Source organism: Lutjanus erythropterus, chromosome 7, assembly GCF_056507025.1.
Source record: "Lutjanus erythropterus isolate fLutEry1 chromosome 7, fLutEry1.hap2, whole genome shotgun sequence".
Lineage (NCBI taxonomy): Eukaryota > Metazoa > Chordata > Actinopteri > Lutjaniformes > Lutjanidae > Lutjanus > Lutjanus erythropterus.
This window is the reverse complement of record NC_139323.1, coordinates 36,632,890-36,651,896: the sequence shown is the minus strand read 5'-3', so window position 1 is coordinate 36,651,896 and position 19,007 is coordinate 36,632,890. Positions and strand designations below refer to the sequence as shown.

General features: G+C 40.8%; 2 protein-coding genes across 2 annotated transcripts in view; both read left to right on the top strand.

The window, feature by feature from the left end:
* The window catches only part of LOC146324345 (uncharacterized), a 58,984-nt gene extending 41,500 nt beyond the window's left edge, over positions 1–17,484 (top strand). Inside the window, exons 3-5 of the mRNA XM_084723536.1 lie at positions 9,406–9,722; positions 15,913–15,996; positions 17,474–17,484. Of these exons, the coding sequence (XP_084579662.1) occupies positions 9,406–9,722; positions 15,913–15,996; positions 17,474–17,484 (412 nt within the window). The remainder of the gene's footprint in view (positions 1–9,405; positions 9,723–15,912; positions 15,997–17,473) is intronic.
* sox2 (SRY-box transcription factor 2) lies at positions 12,602–14,848 on the top strand. Its single transcript, XM_084723653.1, has one exon. The coding sequence runs from the start codon at positions 13,733–13,735 to the stop codon at positions 14,699–14,701; it is 969 nt and encodes a 322-aa protein (XP_084579779.1). The 5' UTR covers positions 12,602–13,732; the 3' UTR covers positions 14,702–14,848.
* Positions 17,485–19,007: the final 1,523 nt, after the last annotated feature.

Sequence of the window (19,007 nt, the reverse complement as noted above, 5' to 3'; positions counted from 1 at the left end):
TGTTTGTTTTCATGTTGGAAAGTCTTATTGTATTTTTTGGATGCGGTGTATCTGTTATATTTAACAGGTTATTGTATGTTAATTCCCCCCCCCCCCCCTTCTCCCCACACACACACACACACACCAGGGGATGATTGCTTAATCACTGCAAAAGAAGGCTGATACCACTCTCATGGTGCTCTGATGAAGCCTTGTTCATTGAAATGTTACAGACTGAAAAAATAAAAATTTTCAAAATACAGCAGGATAATTGAGAGATCTTTTGTACTTTTGAGCTGTCGCTATCAGATACCATGCCACTGTTCAGCTGCAGCTGTATATAAAATGGCTGTGATTAGTGTGATTTTTGTCTGCAGTTGTTGCCTCAGCTGTCTGACCTCAGTTTTGACAGCCTGTGTGGTTTTCTTTAGCTGTTTTTCTGACCAAACACGGTACAAGATTCTCACGATTATCCGCTTCCTTGAAAGAGCCAGTGAGATGACGAAGCCACTCTCATAATTTAAGATTTATCGACTATTTAAGGGAGAAATATGTAATAAATTTACCGTAGTAAATCGTAATATGGCCATGATATGTCATCAGAGATTAAGGAAACATGCTGAGTTGAAATACTGACTTCTCCGCCACAGCAACATCACAAATCAAAATCACAAAAGTCAGCAGGATTCATCTGCTGGAGACCATGAATGTGCATCCAATAATAGGTTTGCCAACTTTAGAGCATGGCCGAAAAGTGTTAATTTTAGAGTCAAACCTGTTTCTATTTGGCTTAAACTTATTTATCTATCAACATTCACCCTAGAAGGTCCAGGCTTGTTAAAGGCAACAAGAGGCGACCAGCAGAAACTTACTGCATCTGCTCTGTTTAAACTGTTGATGTTGCATTCTTCATTAATGAGATGCTGGCGCCGTGTGTTGTTCGGTAAATATCTGACAGCTGTGTCTGCGCGTCTTTCTTCCTGCCCGGTTCCTGAACAAACAGCTGCAGGACTGACCAGCCACCTCCCCTCTGGTGGTCAGCATTTTAGTATCTTTAAAGCTCTAATCCTCAACTTTACAGTGTCTGTCCAGCACTTTTCACATTCTGACCATGGCCACACCACGGCAGATAAATTTGAAAATGCTGTTTACATATGGAAATTTATGTCCACACTAGCATTTTCAGGTCCCTTTTTTGAAAAGTTTGTCCGTCCACTCCGAAACTTGCAAAGCGACGTCAAAAAGTTGTGCATTACATCATCTGGCGCAGCAGGACAGTCACAGCCCGATAAAACATTCACCTGCTGTTCTACATGATCACATATTCCTTGCTTCAGTGCAGCCAAACTCCAAATTTTGTTGTTAACTTTGACATATTTTACGCTCAGACAAGTGAAAGAGTATAAAATAATGATTTGGTCGCAGCTTACAATTTCTTCACCCAAGTGAACAGTGCAGTAAATCCTGCTCCGCTACATTAAGAAAATCATTTTATTTTATTCTGTAAAGTTGTCTGACAACTTAAATAAACAGCTGTGGGATTGTGTAGTTTAACATTAAAGATCAGAAAGCACAGAGAAGTTGATAATGACAGAAAGTTTGTCTCGGACTGTCTTTTCTTTAGTCTTTTATTCTATGTAAAATAAAGCATGAGACCATCTTTTGCAGATTTTTCCATTCTGGAGAGTTTTGTCGCTGAGCTGTCATAGTATAAAAATACTGTCTTAGTTTGGAGAGGAAAGGATGTGTTTTCAGTTTTAGTTGACTTCGTTTAAAACAGCAAACATGAACTGATAAGCCACTATAAAGTACACGCCACTGCAGGACTGAGATAAATCAGTGGAACACCACCCACCAGTACACCAGCCTCACAGCCCCCTGTAGATATGTGTACTGTACTATCCAAAACTAAAGCTGAGTATTAAAGGAACATTTTTTAAGATTTTTTACTGACTTCTGGAGAATTTTGCATCAAACATCATGCTTGTAGACTTTAACTCACAGAAAATAAAGCCACTATAATAGCATACGCAGCATCTGATGATCAGTGGTGGAATGTAACTGTAAAATTACTCAGCTACTGTACTTAAGTATAAGTTTGAAGTACTTGTACTTGAGTCTTTTCTTTTCATGACACTTTCTACTACATTTCAGAGGGAAGTATTGTACTTTTTACTTCACTACATTTATCTGGCAGCTTTACTTACTTTGCAAACAAAACATGAAGATATATAATATGTTTTGTATTGTGAAGGTCACTTTGGATAATTGTGACATTTATCACTGTTTTTACAAACCAAATCAATCAATCAATTTATGAAGAATATAATCATCATTAGTAGCAGTCCTATAAAATGAGCTCCACCCAAAAACTGTCCTGCTAATCCTGCTTTTAAATTAATGCATGAACAGAGGTGGCAAAAAATACAGACATTTTTTACTTAAGTAGAAGTACAAATTCTGTTGGGGGAAAAAACAGAAGCACTGTTTCAACTTCTTTAATCAACTAAAAGTGAAAAACTGCAGAGTCTGAAATGTAGTCAAAGGATAAAAGTGAAAAGTAATCCTCCGAAGGTCATTCCTACCGAATGTTTTTGTGCAAAGTTAAATGAATCTCAACCTCTTCTTCGCAGTCGAGTCTCCTTCTCTCGTGTTTCATCTTGTGTGTAATATGCATTGATGAATAAACCTTTGATGAATTGTCTTTGTTATGTGTATATTTAGGACTAAATCAGGCTTGATGTTGAGAAGGTGGTGAGCAATAATTCAAAAATAAAAATCCATACCTCCTCTGAAATGCATTAAAACTGAAGTACAGAATCTATTTTGAAACAGGAGCGCAAAGTGCAGATATTAGTGTGAAAGTGTGGGGAGTAAAACATTTTCAGAAAAATAATACTCAAGTAAACTACAGATAACTGAAAAACTCTACTTAAGTACAGTAACAAGGCATTTTTTTCACATTTGTTACTTCCCATCAAATATATAGTAGTTGTAGCTCCAACATTAAAATCTTGCTTTTACATTAATGCACGAGTAATAATAATAAAAATAATAATTTTTCTGCATTTAGTAGTTTTACTTTCAATACTTAAAGTACATTTTCCTGATTATACTTGCAAACCTTTACTGAAGTAACATTTTTAATCTTTATTAGTATTTTAACAGTGTGGTATTTATACTTGTACTCAGGCATAATCTGCAGCATTTTCCTTAAAAACAATTTATAGACTGTGGCCAGTTGGTAGAGCGCTCGCCCTGTGTACTGAGGCTATGAGTCCTCTGCAGCGTCCGTGGGTTTGACTGCCGCCTACGGTACTTTGCTGGATGTCATTGCCCCACACTCTCTCTCCCCACTTTTCTGTCATATCTTCAGCTGCACAAATGCGCAAAGGACCAAAAAAGACCAAAAAACAAAAATGTAATCCCTTTGAATCATCACCTGTGACCCACTATAAGTGTGTGTTGGTGGCTGTACCTGCAGAAAACCTGCCGTCTGCCCGTATTTCCTTATTTTCCTATTATTCAGCTGTGCTTGGGACACTTAATCAAGCCAGAACATCAGTATTTGGCATCCTGGCGTCTTTCTGGTGCGTTTCCAAACACCTCAGACAAATCTTACTGATTCTACCTTTAAGTAAAGTGTCTTAAAAGTGTCACTTTGAATTCTCCAGCACTGCTGCTGCCGCCTTGTCTGCAGATCAACTTGGAACATTCTGGTAAATCTTTAAGTAATAATAACGGGTGACGGCGAGGGAACAGGACCTGAGAAGCAGACTTAAACTCAGGATATTGAACATACTTTAGGTAATGTTGTGAACCTTCACACCGACCCAGCATGAGCCTCAAAACATCCATTTGATGTTGCTATTTCTGCTCAAGGGCAAGTAAAGCTGTGTTAATGGATGGATGTTTGTGTGTGTGTGTGTGTGTGTGTATGTGTGCGTGTGTGTGACATGATTGACAGGTGGTTGGCCACATCTCCTTCAATAGGGTCCCCCTTTTCACTGATTACTGTGTCACTGTGTCTGTATCACACACACACACACACACACACACACACACAATGCTATGCAGATGCACAAAGGGAGGAAAGCCCTCTGTGGATCTCCCATCAGGCTGAGCTGTGAGAAAACACACAAAACAGATGCACCAAATGTGTCCGCACTCATGCATATGGAGATACCAACAGGGGTGTGTATGCACATGGGTGTGTGTGAGAGAATATGTGTGTATATGTCAATAGACAGATTCTATGTAAAAACGCATTAGCATTCAGTGATGATGAAGGTCTTTCTAAAGGCTCTCATGGTGCCACTGGTTGCCCCCCCCCTTCTGTGGATAGGTTTATAATTAAAAGTGCTCCAGCTCTCTAATATGAGTGGTATGTCTGTGATTTACACTATATGGGCACAGATTGATCAGATAAAAAGCCAAAGTCATATTTCTTTACTGCTAAGCCTTTCACACTGAGAGCGCTGATCCCCTCTGTCTCTCAGCCTCCCTCTCTCTCGTTTTCTGCTTTTGTGTTTGTCTCTGAGTCTTTAAATCTTCCCCCAGTGCTGATTCTGCTCCTTTTCCTCCTCTTTTTCACTCATCCTGCCTCACTGGTTTCTCCTATCTGGTCTTTTCTTCATTGCACGCGGAAACATCGCCTGTAAACAACTCTGTGTCTTTGATTATTTTCATTGCCGATTAATCTGTCAGTTATTTTCTGAATTAATCGATTAGTTGTTTGGTCCATTAAATGTCAGAAAATGATGAGAAACGTTGATCACTGTTTCTCAGAGCATAAGATGACGTCCTCAAATGTCTTGTTTTGTCCACAGCCCAAAGATATTCACTTTACTGTCATGTAGGGGTAAAGAAGCCAGAAATTATTCACATTTTAGAAGCAGAAATCAGACAATTTTCTTTTTTTTTAACAAAAGAAATGACTGAAACCAATAATCAGAATAGCTGGTGGCTAATTTTATAGTCTAATAATAATCGATTAATCATTGCAGCTCTAATTGCCATATAAGCTCAGTGCTGGGGATGTTGTCTTTGCACACACAGTGTCCACAGATGTCTTTCTGTGAGTTCTGAGTTTCATCGTGGTTAACATCCTGAAAAAAAACTAAATTCTAGAAATATTTTTAGCAGAAAAATGCTGCTCCATGATGAGTGTTTTGCAGCGATTGGAAAACATTTCATGAACTGATAGAAATTCAGCAACATTGGTATTTATGAAAACAATTCAGGTTCTTTTTTTTTTTTTTTCAAAAGGCTGTTTTAAACTATTTGTCAATGTTGAGGGCTCAAGAAGCTGAATAACTGGAATAACTATTTATTGTGTATGTCATACTTTATCTTTGCGGTGACGTGCAGAGGAACTGATCTGTTCAAAAAACTGTAATAGGGTTCGTTCAGGCTTTTTAGGAAGTAATATCAGGTGTGAAGCAAAGTAAACCGCCCAGTATCACAGGAGAAAAAAAGCATCATATCCTTTAATGTTTATTTGAAAGGGGCAGATACAGTATACTTGGAGAACTGCACAACAGTGCAGTGTATCACAGCATGAGGGGATAACTTCCAGTCCCCTAGAGGAGCCATTAAAATAACAGACATAAAACACGCTCATAGACAACCGAGTTAAACTATGTGGCATACTTTGTTGAACTTACCGGCATCCACATTTTCACATATGACGGCAAGATTGGTTTAAATTTTCCTTCAATTCAGTTTTAAAATGTTGATAAATTTGGTTTGTTTGTGCATGATTCCATATGTTTCTTCCCTTTATAGAAAAGAACGTTTGGCCAAAGGAGTTGCAGCTTCCTTGTAGTAAATGATCTGTGATGTCTTTAGAATTTAGAATTGTGTTTTGGGCTGGAAATAGAAATAAGAACATCATGTATTAATCTATAAATTCATGTAAATAAATGCATTGCTTCTTACAGAAAGTGGTGGATAAATAGCACAGTGCATATCAGGATGACAAAGTAATTTAACACAACTTAGACACTTCTGCAGTCTGAAAAAGGTGCAGGATGAAGCTACAGCTTATAACACCTGCAAGGTGTAACACACAAACAGGGCAAAACAGCAACAAAGACAAAAAACAACTGACAAAAGGCAACTTACACACTTTAATTTCCTGTACCCTGTCCTGCTACATCAGTATTACAATCTGATCATCCATTTTCATGTTTGATCAATACATTATTTTTAAACTTCAGTTTTTCACTGCAACTGTTCCACAAACTCACTCCTTTAACTGAGATACAATATAGTTTGGCATTGATACTCACCAATGTTTTTTTGATCATAAAAACACCTCTCGGAGCAAGTTGACTTTTGCTTTTTTGAAACAACTTTTGGACATCTTCAGGTGATAATTGTTTTTTTTTGTTTTTTTTTGCTCTGTACATAATTTGAGCTGTTTTAAAATTGACCAAACCTTCACCTTAAAAGCCTTTAGTTTAATAAATAATGAGTTTGTTGGTTCTTTGTATGAAATTTTGTTCACAATTCTTGTGGCTCTCTTTTGAAGTCTTCTCTGCAGAAAAAAAAACTTTTTATTTCTCTCAAATTTTGTTCACAAATCAAAATCTGTTAGTGAGCACTTTTCTTTTACCAAGATGATCCATACACCTGACAGGTGGGGCATGCAGAGATGCTGATTAAACAGCAGGATTATTGCACACATGTGCCTTGGACTGCTCAGAATAAAAGGCCACTCTAAAGTGTGTAGAATTTACAGCTATAATTTTTTTACCAGGATGGCAGAGTCATGACCAACCCTACTCTGCCTCTGATCAGCTCGTAGTCGTTGCTTTTGTTTGTTGGGTTGGTTAGTTTCAAGCACGGGGAGTGATTGGTTAGGGTTCGGTTGAAGAAATCAGCAAACAAGATGTCTGCCAGATGTGCAGATCATGTCTGTACTGTGTCGGCCGGTCCAGGGTCATATCTGTATTCCTGTGTGACGTACAAATCAGGTTCAGTATCTCTCGGATATTGACATGCAGTTCAATATTTGAATGTCTGGCCAGGACATTTTTGGATGTCTGTGGACATGTAAGACGGGTGGAACAAATCAACTTGAAATTTATATAATATTATAGTATTTATTATATTATTTTTGAATAAACAAATATGTACAGTTTATTAATGACAAGAGGAAAGTTTTATGTGCTAAATTAGAGCTAACCCTATTGTGGATGTCAACATTGGACAGTCAGAAGACGTCATAAAAAGAAGTCATAAAAACTTTCATTCCAGCTCCTCAGGGTACATCCTTTCAACACACAACAAGACGTCTTTTGGACATGTCTTTGCTCAGTAGGGGGACAGAGTAGAGCAGGTCAGGACTTCGCCCTCCTGGAAAAAAAAAAAAAAACTATTTGCTCTTTGTGGCCCTGTGTGAAATCACCACAGTTTGGTGCCTAATAAATGTCTTTTTGAAGATTAACACACATTTTAGAGGGTTCTTTTTACCGTGACCAGCCCAAGCCACACCTGTGCAACAATCCAGATGTTTAATCACCATCTCTAAGTGCCACGTCTGTCAGGATGGATGGATTGTCTTGACAAGGGAGAAGTGTGTCACTATTATGGATTGCAATAATTTCATTTGAGGTAAATAAACCTTTTGTGTGCACAGAGGAAATCTTGTAATTGTTTACTTCAGCTCATTTCAGTTCACATTTTTGTTGAAGATATTTTTGCTTCTTCAAATGTTAGACAATCTTGCATTATTTTAAATAAATACAGAGTAATGCAGATTGCTTTTTGCAGCCTTTTTTTCACCTTTTGCACATGTAACAAATCCTTCTTCTAACTTTTGTCTGTGTACAGGTATTTTTCTTTTGATATGAACTGATTTAAACAATCCTGCCAAATATCTGTCACCGATTTCTTTATCTTTCCTGTGTTTCGAAGGCTGTTGTAAAGTGTGAGGCCTTGTTTTTAATGCACTGCGTGTGTTGTAAGTGTAAGGCTGAGGGATAATAGTTACAGAAGGAAACTGATTCTGTTTATTCGTGTGCGTGTGTAGCCGTATGATCTATGCCAGACGAGGTGAAATAAGATTCTCCTCACCTCTCCTGTCCTCCCCCCTTTATCCCCTCTCTCCTCTCTGCCCTTCTCTCCTTCCCTCCATTCATCTCTCCCCTCATCTCGTGCCCCTTTCTTCTCCTGCTGCTCCCCACCCCTCCAACCTCACCCTCCACCCCTGTGATAGACAGGGTGTCCTCACCTTGTAACGATCAGTGACATCCAATATGTTTGGCTTGGGATCATCCCCTGTGTGTCCATTGTGCTTTCTGTTAAACGCTTTATTGATTAGCCATGAGTTAATTACAAATTACATCAACCGTGGGCAGGCTGAGGTGGCCCGTACATGTCTGCAGGATCCATGTTGACTGCGCACACACCTGCAGGCATGCATGCATCTCAACCCTCGCAGGTTACATTAGTCTACCTGATCCCCCCCTATTAACACCCTTGCATTTATGACATTTCACAGTGCCTTATCAACGCTTTAAGGGCATGCAATATTTTCTGGGCGATTGTAGTGAAAAGGGTGGAATTAGAAACAGGAGGTTTCTGCAAGACACCAAGGCTATGCGCCCTGAATACTTAATTCTATCAAGCACAACTTGACTCACCCTATGCAAAATTATGAGACTGTGCCAAATCCACAGCAGCAGACCTTTGGAGGCTAATGTATTCTGGATTTAAGCTCCATTGTAAAATCCATAACACGCCTGCACCTGACCTGCTCTGCTGCTGCAGCCCCCAAAACAACCCCTCACCTCTGACTTTTGCATTAAGTTAAGAAATAACAGCATAATAATGATAATAATAATAATAATAATAATAATAATAATAATAATAATAATAATAATAATAATAATAATAATTAACGTTGCAATCTGCAACAGCAAGCACTTTTTCGAGCCTTTTTCCTTTTCATGCCGTGTCAGTTTCTCTTTGACATTGCCGTGTACTTTGTGCAAAAGGAAAAAGGAGCGAAAAAAAAATCTTTATCAAATCCCCATTCTGAGGCTTTCAATAAGGCAGGCCATTACCTCACTGGCGCTTTTGTTCGGCCTATACAAGAGAGAACAAAATGGTTATTCAGGAGGACGCTTTAGATTTTTATTGTGGGCTCGCTATTCACAAAGAGCACCGTTATTGTATTAAAAAGAACCATCTGTGGCAGAAACAATGGCTTCAAATTATCTGTGAATACCCAGTGAACAAAATATAAAGCTTTTTCCTGCTCATTATGTGGGCTAAGCTAGGGGGTGGAAGATAGGAGAGGAGAGGCATAGACTTTGCTATAACTGACTTTTGTTGTTCTTGCTTGCATTCTTCTCCTTTTTAAATCGGCCCCCTTTTCACATTGTGTGTCGCCATAAACGGCTTTTCTTGTTGCAGGGCTCTCGGAAAGAAGACAGCGGAGCTCCAGACAGACAGCGGGGCTCCACCGGGCTGCACGCCGGCCACAGCGCGCCGGCTGCCGGATCGAAACCGCGCGGACTACCGGGGGGAAGGGAGGGGGGGGGAAACATGCGGAGCGTCCCGGTTGGACGTTTCACTGGCCGGCGTCGGGAGCTCTCGTCCCCGGACAAAGTTGAGGCTTCCTCGCCGGTGGTGGAAGCGAGAGGAAGAAGATATGGAGGAGGTTGAGCGAAATGGCATCTTGTTTAATTTCTGCCAATCAAGACGAGAGGAAGACAACTCCCAAACTGGCAGTAAGTTGGAGTGCGGTGGAGAGGAGAAGCCCTGTGTGTGTTTGTGTGTGTGTCGGTGTGTACGTTAGTGTGTGTTTGAGTCGGTGTGTATGTAAAACATGCAGTGTTGTGGAATGACACCGCATGGCATCATGAGCTTCACTGACTGCCTGAGTTGCTGTTGGCCGGTTTAGTTTTCTGCTCAACATACAGACACAACATATGTGGGCATTAAATGTCACATTTATTTTATTCATGTCATTTAAGTCTATTTTTATATTTTCCGCATTGAATATTTATTTTCAACTATATTAAATAATATACGGTTTGAATTACAAATCAAAGAGAACACCCAGGATTATTTTTATTTAGACTGACGCGCTTTTATTGCACTATTAGTAACATTTATTATATTTTACTCGAGGCGCTTATCATGTTTGAAAGTGTATAATCTCACTTTATATTTTAATTCAAAATAGTCGAATATTCTGAATGATCTCTTGTTAATTGTATAACCTGATACGCGTTCATATTTTATGCAGTAATCTGATTTATGTGACTTTATCACGGCATTAAATCTAATAAATATTTATTCAAATATATTTCGGAAAGAAAAACAAAAAAGTAGGAATATTACAACAAACCATAACTTAATCTGTCCAAATGGATGTCCTCAAAAATTAAAATTGCCAACAACTTTATTCCTGAATTTATCTGAAAAAAAAAAAAGCTTTTTTTTTAAAAAGTTGTTCTTTTTCAAAAATTATTTCCAAGCTTGACTTATTAATGTTTTCATAAAGTATTTTCTTGGCTGCGTCTCCAGCCTCTGGTACGGCCCCTAGTGGCAAGAAAAGACAAGTTTATTCTCATTTCACCTGAAATCTGTCTCTCTTATTGCCATTTATAAGTTTTCCTTTAACATAATTAGTAATTTCACAGATTTTGACATGTGTATTTTGCAGTTCATTTAGATTAATTTACATGTACAAATATTATCAGGCAATGAGTTTTATTTTTGGATAATTTTACTTTTACAAGAGTTCAAACATCCTCCCTGTGCGGCTGCTGTTAGAATAATTTTTCAGTTGTATTGTTGCTCTTTTTTGTCGCTTGTTTTTGCACCGATCCCGTCACCTAAATTTGTGCAGCCACAAAAACAGCATTGTGATATCACAGTGTGCTGCTCGCTATATTTGCTGTATCCATCCCAACCTGGTGTATAGCAGGGGGCTTACAAGTGGTCCGAGGGAGCCGCCCCGCTAGTTCCTCCTGGTTTTTGTCAAACAACGGCTTTAATTCAGGATGATTGTGGATGCAGGGCCATTCCCGGCTGGATGGGGCCTGCTTTCAGAGAGCTGCAGGGCCCCGCTGTTCCTTTATTATCATAAGCAGATTAGAGGTAGCGGGGAACACACTCAGATGCAGATAGCAGCCGAGCGGCCCATTTCAACCTTGCATTATAATGGACCGAGCTGCATGTGTCGCCTCTCGCAGCCTATTAAGCACAAGATGAATCTTATGTAAGGTTGCCCGGGCCGGCATAATGAGAGCACGGGGGCTCCGCTCCTCCATTTATTATCAAATGACTAAAACAAAATAATAAGGCTTGATCTATTCACTTTCAATTATGATTTAATCTAGAGACACGCATTTAAATTAAATTATTTCAGGTGTGTGTACTTGATCTATCTTTAATTATTGGGATTGTCTGGCTCGCAGGCAGATGTGTGGATGTGGTGTGAATAAATATCACGAGTGCTTTTTGGTTATTTTACTGCTATTGGGTGCTAAATATATGTATTTTAAAAAATATTTTGGGGCATTTACTATATATTTTTAAGGCGGTGTCAATATTTGTCCGAGCTGTTCGTAAACGCGCCAGAAAGGAAGTTGATTGTCGAAGCTCATTCTCAGGACGTCAAATCCTGACGTTTTGGTTAAAATAATTAGAAAATAATGAAATAGAGGCCGAGGGCTGCATGATCTGCACAGATACAGCCACCAAAACATACTCTTAGTGGGTGATACGTGATGGTTGAAAGGAGTTAAGTTTATATGATTATATACATTGTTTTTTAAGGAAATGTTGCATATTAGATATTTACCAGAACTTCTAAAACATCATCTATTCCTTCTCTCTACTTTGAGTAAAAACCTGTCTTTGCTTTTTTGGATTTGGTTGTAGTTCTCCATGTGTCCAGTAGGCGGCACTGGTGTCACGCAGCAGGACGCCTGGACGCCTTAGATGGAAATTCAGGGGAGGAAAAAAAAAGCAAAACAAGTGGCAGCAACACTTCCAACCTCTAAAAAAAACTTCAGACGTTTTGGACGCTAAAACCATATGAGTAAATAATTCAGTTTTAAACGCGATGATGCTGGTTTCATCCCATAATAATAAAAAACAATAATAATAGTAATAATAGTGATCATCGCGGTTTGATCCAGAAGAAAAGTGAAGCAGGTGGAGGCCGCTTTTCATTCACACTAATTGGCTGACACGCTTGTTCGGGCTTATATGAATGAGCCGTGCCTTTTGTGCAAACACACTTTATCTTAAAATATTCCTCACCTTTATTTCTCCTCCCCTCCTCGGTAGGCCGTGTCCCCCCCTGTCTCTCTCTCCCTCTCTCTCTCTCCCTCACACACACACACACACACTACAAAGCCCTAACAACAACAGCAGCACTGTGGCAGTGGAAGTGGAGTGGAGTTGGGTCTTTGTCCGGACAGATGTAGCGACAACATCCCAAACAAAAACCGCTTATTTGTGCTGAGATGAGCCCGTCTGCCTTCTGTGTGTTGGCATTCAACTTCACTAAACAAAAGGACTGGGGGAAACATCTTGGATTACCTTTCCTCTTTTCAACGCTAAAAACCAGCTTCCCCCCCGCACACACACATTCACACACACGTTCACTTCCATTCAACGCTTTGAGTTAACTAACAAAGTTTATTTAAGTGTTGTTATGTTATTGGGCCCGTAAGTGGGGGGAGTTAGTGACTTTTTGGTTTTGAACAACAGCAGTGTCACGGGCCGGGACTTAATGTCAGAACATGAGATGACACCATTAATGTCAACTTTAGATGGATTTATTTTACACTTTTTGACTGATTTTATTCTTTTTGTATTTATATGCAACCATTTGGAGGATTCAGGCTACAGATTAAAATAAAAAATGAATCAAAACATTATAAAATCCTAATTTATCAGGAATTCTTAACCATATTTTTTTTATCTTTTTTGGAAACTTTTTTGCCCTATTTTACTCAAAGTTTGCAGGGCAGCATTTTCTTATTTCATAAAAAAAAGCTTTTGCAGTTCCCTTTTCTTCTGTATAATGCTGCAAAATGTTCATTAAGTACTTACATATTATATGTATTCCCAGAGAAATATCTCCATATGCCTGGAAATAGTAAATATGTACTTTGTATTGGCTCATATGGGCAGCCTGAGTGTGCGTATGTGTATGTGTGTGTCTCGGGGCAGAGCAGACCCCGCCCCTTTATGCTAATTAAGGCCTCCCATTGGTGTGTCAGGGGAGCAGGCCGGCTCTGATTGGCCGGGTCGAAGCCATTTATTCGCTGACAGCCCCGTCACATGAATGGTTGTCTATTAACTTGTTCAAAAACTATCTGGAGTTGTCAAGGCTCAGGCGGACAGAGGCGAAAAAGTACAGTTTGTTGATGCTTTTTCGGAGAAGCGACGGGAGAAGTTTTGTGGACACAACATAGCAGGGACCTATTGGGAGAAGCCTCTTTGTCACACACACTCACACACACACGCTGACACACACTCACTGAGAGAGGAGAGAGGAGAGAGAGGGAGAGAGTGTGTGGAGACGCGGCTTGGTGCTTGTTGTGTTTTTTTTTTTTTTCCCTTCTTGTCCAGAGAAAAAGTTGCAGAGAAAAATCGACAGGTAACTTTGAGCAGCAGCAGCAGCCCTGCGCTCCTCACTGTCCTGCTGTCCTGGTGGAGTTTGTCTCTGTGTTTTTTCCTCTTGCTCGGGAGCTCCAACTCAAAGCTGTTCCTCATGTATAACATGATGGAGACTGAACTGAAGCCCCCAGCTCCCCAGACCAACACGGGGGGCTCGGGCAACACCAACACGTCCGGCACCGGCGCCAATCAGAAAAACAGCCCCGAGCGGGTCAAAAGACCCATGAACGCGTTCATGGTGTGGTCCCGGGGCCAGAGGAGGAAGATGGCGCAAGAGAATCCCAAAATGCACAACTCGGAGATAAGCAAGAGGCTGGGCGCAGAGTGGAAACTTCTGTCGGAGAGCGAGAAGAGACCTTTCATCGACGAAGCCAAGAGGCTGCGGGCCCTGCACATGAAGGAGCACCCGGATTACAAATACCGACCCCGGCGGAAAACCAAGACCCTCATGAAGAAGGACAAGTACACCTTGCCCGGCGGGCTGCTCGCTCCTGGAGGCAACGGGATGGGAGCTGGGGTCGGTGTAGGGGTGGGGGCCGGGCTGGGCGGTGGGGTGAACCAGCGGATGGACAGCTACGCGGCGCACATGAACGGCTGGACCAACGGCGGCTACGGCATGATGCAGGACCAGCTGAGCTACCAGCACCCGGGGCTGAACGCGCACAACCCGAGCCAGATGCAGTCCATGCACCGCTACGACATGAGCGCCCTGCAGTACAACACCATGACCAGCTCCCAGAGCTACATGAACGGCTCCCCGACATACTCCATGTCCTACTCCCAGCAAACCACGCCGGGAATGACCGCCCTCGGCTCCATGGGGCCCTCCTCGGTGGTGAAGTCCGAGTCCAGCAGCTCCAGCCCGCCCGTCGTCACCTCGTCGTCCCACCGGGCCGCCCCGGGCTGCCAAAGCGGAGATCTGAGGGACATGATCAGCATGTACCTGCCCGGGGCGGAGGTCAGCGAGCAGACCGCCCAGACCAGGCTACACATGTCCGGGCACTACCAGAGCACCGTGCCCGGGACGACGATCAACGGCACGCTGCCGTTAACACACATGTAAGAGACACACAGCAAAAAGAGAGAGAAAAAAAGAACTTTTATAAGAGAAACTGTGGACTATTAACGTTGGACTATTTTTGTACAGAAAAATTTCGGGGTGGGAAAAGTTGTATAGAAGTCTCCATGCAGGAAAAAGGACACACGACTCTTTTTTTTTCTTTCGTTTTATTCTGAGGAAGCTCTAGAGGAACGGTAGGAGATCCCCCTCTTCACTGGTGGATGAAGTTTGGAAGACTAGAAAGTGGGAGTCGCAATCAAATGTTTTATTATTGCAATCACCTTTTGTACAGTATTTATCAAAGAAACATTACAATCAGATGAAATTGTTTGTTAAACTGCAAGAGGTTGCATTTTTTTTCTTTTCTTTTTTTTATATAAAAGCAACGCCAGTTCTGCAGAAAATATTAAAAGTGAAAAATGGCAGAACTGCAATTTATATGGGAGCGATCAGTTTATGCTCCTTTATTTACTGCAAACATTGGAAAGAAAAGGGACATAAAACGAAGCAGGTAATACTGTTTTTTGTTTCATTTAAGGTCAATATTACTAAACATTTTAATTTCTTTAAAAAAAAAAGATAAGAAACTTTTTTCTCTCATACAGCTTAAAATATAGGTTGTTAATTTATATTTCCGTCTCCCACTTTTCATCTGTTAGAGGTATGACGCTTGTGCTCTTTATTTTCTAATTGATTTGTACAATTTCTGTATATTTACTGTGATATTTTAAGTTTTTATTTCAAAAATTCATTCCCGTAGTTGTATTTTAAAAATTGTGGCCTGTACGCAGAAGCCAACCACTCCATGTATATATATACCGAAACTAATACCATCCTTATAACAGTTACAATTTCAGCTGAGTATATTTTTTTTCAATATGCAGTTTGAAATGAATAAATTTTGGAAATTTGGATACTTGAAATTGTATGAGTTTTGATTTTTTTATTTCTCGTGTGTGCAGGCAGTCATCACATGTTGAGTTGTCATCTGTCTGTGCAGCTTTTCTGTCTTTCTTCTTGTTTTAATTATTTTCTGTAAATGTAACACTCTGTGCATCTTTATGAATATAAAGTGTCAGACCTGAGCTAATATAAATAACAGTTTTTTTGGGGGGGAGCAGGTGGGGTGGGGTGGGGGGGCACATTGCCTCTTTTAAACTCTAATTAAATAATTCAGCTTGTGCGTCGTGGTTAACCACGTTTCTGTTTTCTAGTGCCTGCGGATCATGGCCCCATCAAGCCAAAGTTTGTTGCCAGTTTCCTAAAAAGGGGGAAGATTTTTCCACCAACATCCCCAGGTATAGACTGTCATTTCTACTCTTCTATTATCTATAATTTAAAAAGCAAAATAACATTAAACAATATTTTAAAAGTTTAATTTTAAAATATACATTTCCTTTAAAAATTAATCAAACGGTGCATTATATTTTTATTCAATAGACCTATCAGTATTTTGGGCCTGCTTTTGAATGAGAGACTGAGGGACAGCGCTGATACCAATATCTTGTTCATAAAGGCGTAAATCAGATTTATTACTGTCATTCACAGTTATTTTAGATGTGTGAAAACTGACAGGAGGATTTCTGTCCTTGGTGGATTTTTATTTTCTAAGGATACTTGACTGTAACAACAGCATATCTGTATATTTCTGGGTATTTACAACAACTTCATCTCTTGAGCTCAGGCCCTTTTTTTCATGTTGTAACAGTTCCTCTTCATGTTTGGTTTTATCTAACAAGGTGTGTTCCTTCTCGGGCGCTTTCTCTTCTTCTTCTCTTTTTTTTTTTTTTTTTTTTACTGTGCACACTCATGGAGCTGCTGGTTTATCATGAGCACAAATGTGCAATTAATCTAAATTGAAGGTGAGCCCTCTCTTGAAAGGAGCCAGGCCTGCCGCGGGATGCTCCATATAGATAGAGTGTGTTCATTTTAATTTAATGTTTAATCAAACGGGCCCTGCTGTTTCCCGTTAACCCCGGTTCTCACGGTTCAAGCTCTCCGGTGACACCACCACCACCAGCCGTCCTGCCTTTAAAAAAACACGGAACCGGTTCCAAAAATGTTCCCATGCATCTCTCTGCCAGCCAGCCTGCTTTCACCCCCTCTATAATAATAATCCTTATGATGAGCTAACTGCTCGCTCTGAATTTAACTAACGGTTTTAAATCTGGGGGGAGTGTGTGTGTGTGAGACTGTGAGTGTGTGTGTGTGTACAGCGAGGTAGATTAGGGCCGTTGTGTCTTGCAGGCTGGGTCCCGGGGGAGCGGAGCTCACATTAACCGGCAGATGAATATTTGAAGAGGCCCCTCGGTATTTATCCGTCCACTCCCCTCTCTGTCTTCCCCCCCTCCTCCCCCCTCTCCTCTCCCTCTCTCCCTCCCAGCCGGACCTTCAAGAGGTCACGGGATCGTTGCTTGCTCCATTAATTATTGATCCGAGCAGCTGAATTGGTTGTAATAGCCGAGAACACCGGTGATAAACAAAGTGTTTTTGAAAAGGTCGGACGAGTAGACGCATTAAAGTCTCATTTCTCTCTCTCTCTCTCTCTCTCTCTCTCTCTCTCTCTCTCTCTCTCTCTCTCCGTGAACGCCGGGCCCCTGCAGGCCCGGAGGCCCCGCCAAATGATAATTTTTTCCCGGCTGAGCGCTGCACCTTTGATGCGGTGGAAAAGCTTTTCCAATGCGTTTGATGGTCATCTTATATTTTCTGTGTTGCATCATAAAAAGCTGCAGCTTATTTGTAACGCCTGTAAAGATTGCGTGTTGACACAATCAGGAGACTCTTAAGGCCCAGGCTGCAAAGTATTTCACACCTTTATCGTCTTATATTTGATACTGGTGCTCTTTTTGTCATTTTTAATCTTTATGCGTATTTTCTCGCCTTATAAAAATCTAAATAATTCTTACTACAGTTGTCGGTTCCCATGTGAGTGAGGCCAAGTATTCACAAACTAGGACACGGTAAATGTTCACTCTGAAAACACTGATATCGCGCTATCTCGGTAGAAAAATATTAGCCCGCATTTAGCCCCTGCGCTCTCCAAAATGTGATTTAATCTCAGAGGCGCTTTAAGCTCAGTGGCGCTCCTGTTCAAACATTAAATAAAGGTGCTGCAGAGCAGCGCTGACGGTGATACAAGCAGGGAGCCAAGTGTCCCTCTGCGTCTAAAATGTTACACCTCACACGGTGAGAATAATGTGAGGACAGAGGCTGAATCCACCCTGACATTTTCTACTAAATTAAAATAAAGGCGCAGTAAATGACGCGTGGATGTTTCTAAAGATAAAATTCTTCCTTCATTTTTTTTTCCTCAACGCGAACAACCAGGTGTGTTTTGTGTGATATAGGTAGAAGCCGGGAGGCCAGCTCAAGGTGTTCCCCTACACCCCTTTCATCCGTTCATCCACCCATCCGTTCATCCATCCACCCATCTCCCCTTCTGTCGCTCGCGTGCAGAGTCTGGCTGTCGCAGCTCGAGGATATTTGGACTGCAACAGGTGGTAAGCGCGCGCCTCTGCTTTTTTTTTGCCCCCGCTTAAAAAAAAAACAACAACTCCCAGATGTTATCTATGATAACCTGGCGTGTGTGTGCGTGTGTGTATATCTAGAGCTTTCAAGTGGCCTTTATCACAACAATGAAGTGTCACATTTTAAAGGCGTTAACGCTTTAAATTTCTCGCAATTGCAAGCAAAAAGAAATTATTATTATACATTTTGTTACAGAATAAAATACAGTTTATTGTAGGATCTGGCCCGGACTCATCAGGTCATGAACACTTTGAGCAAAGTAGAGACAACTGACAAACAGGCCTCAAATAAAAAAAGATCAATAAAACAAATTAATAGAATTATAAAAATAAATATATTATTAGTCCCGAATGAGTGAACAGCGTTAGGTGTGTCACTCCACGGTTTATTCTGGCCTCTATCCAAATCCTATGTTTGTTGTTGAGATTATATGATTTTTAAAATTAGGTCAAATGACCCCCCTCACCCGTACTACACACACACACACACACACACACACACACACACACACACACACACACACACACACGCACACAAACAAAACGAGCTTAGTGGCCTGTAATCCCACGAGAGCCACTTTCCTTTTTCACCACGTTGCGGATAATAAGGAGGAGGGGGCATGACGTCATCCGCACATGAAGCGGTCCAATGGTGCTCATACGTGTTTCCGTTAGTTTACTTTTCTTTTAGTTTATTTTATCTTCTGTAGCAGCCAAGTAATCCGATTTTCATCAGGGTTATAGGCCTAGTTCCTGTTCGACCTGGACAGTGCTAGACTGAG

Bases quoted from the DNA above. Each gene is read 5' to 3' on its own strand.
- sox2 (XM_084723653.1), top strand. From the start codon at position 13,733: ATGTATAACATGATGGAGACTGAACTGAAGCCCCCAGCTCCCCAGACC.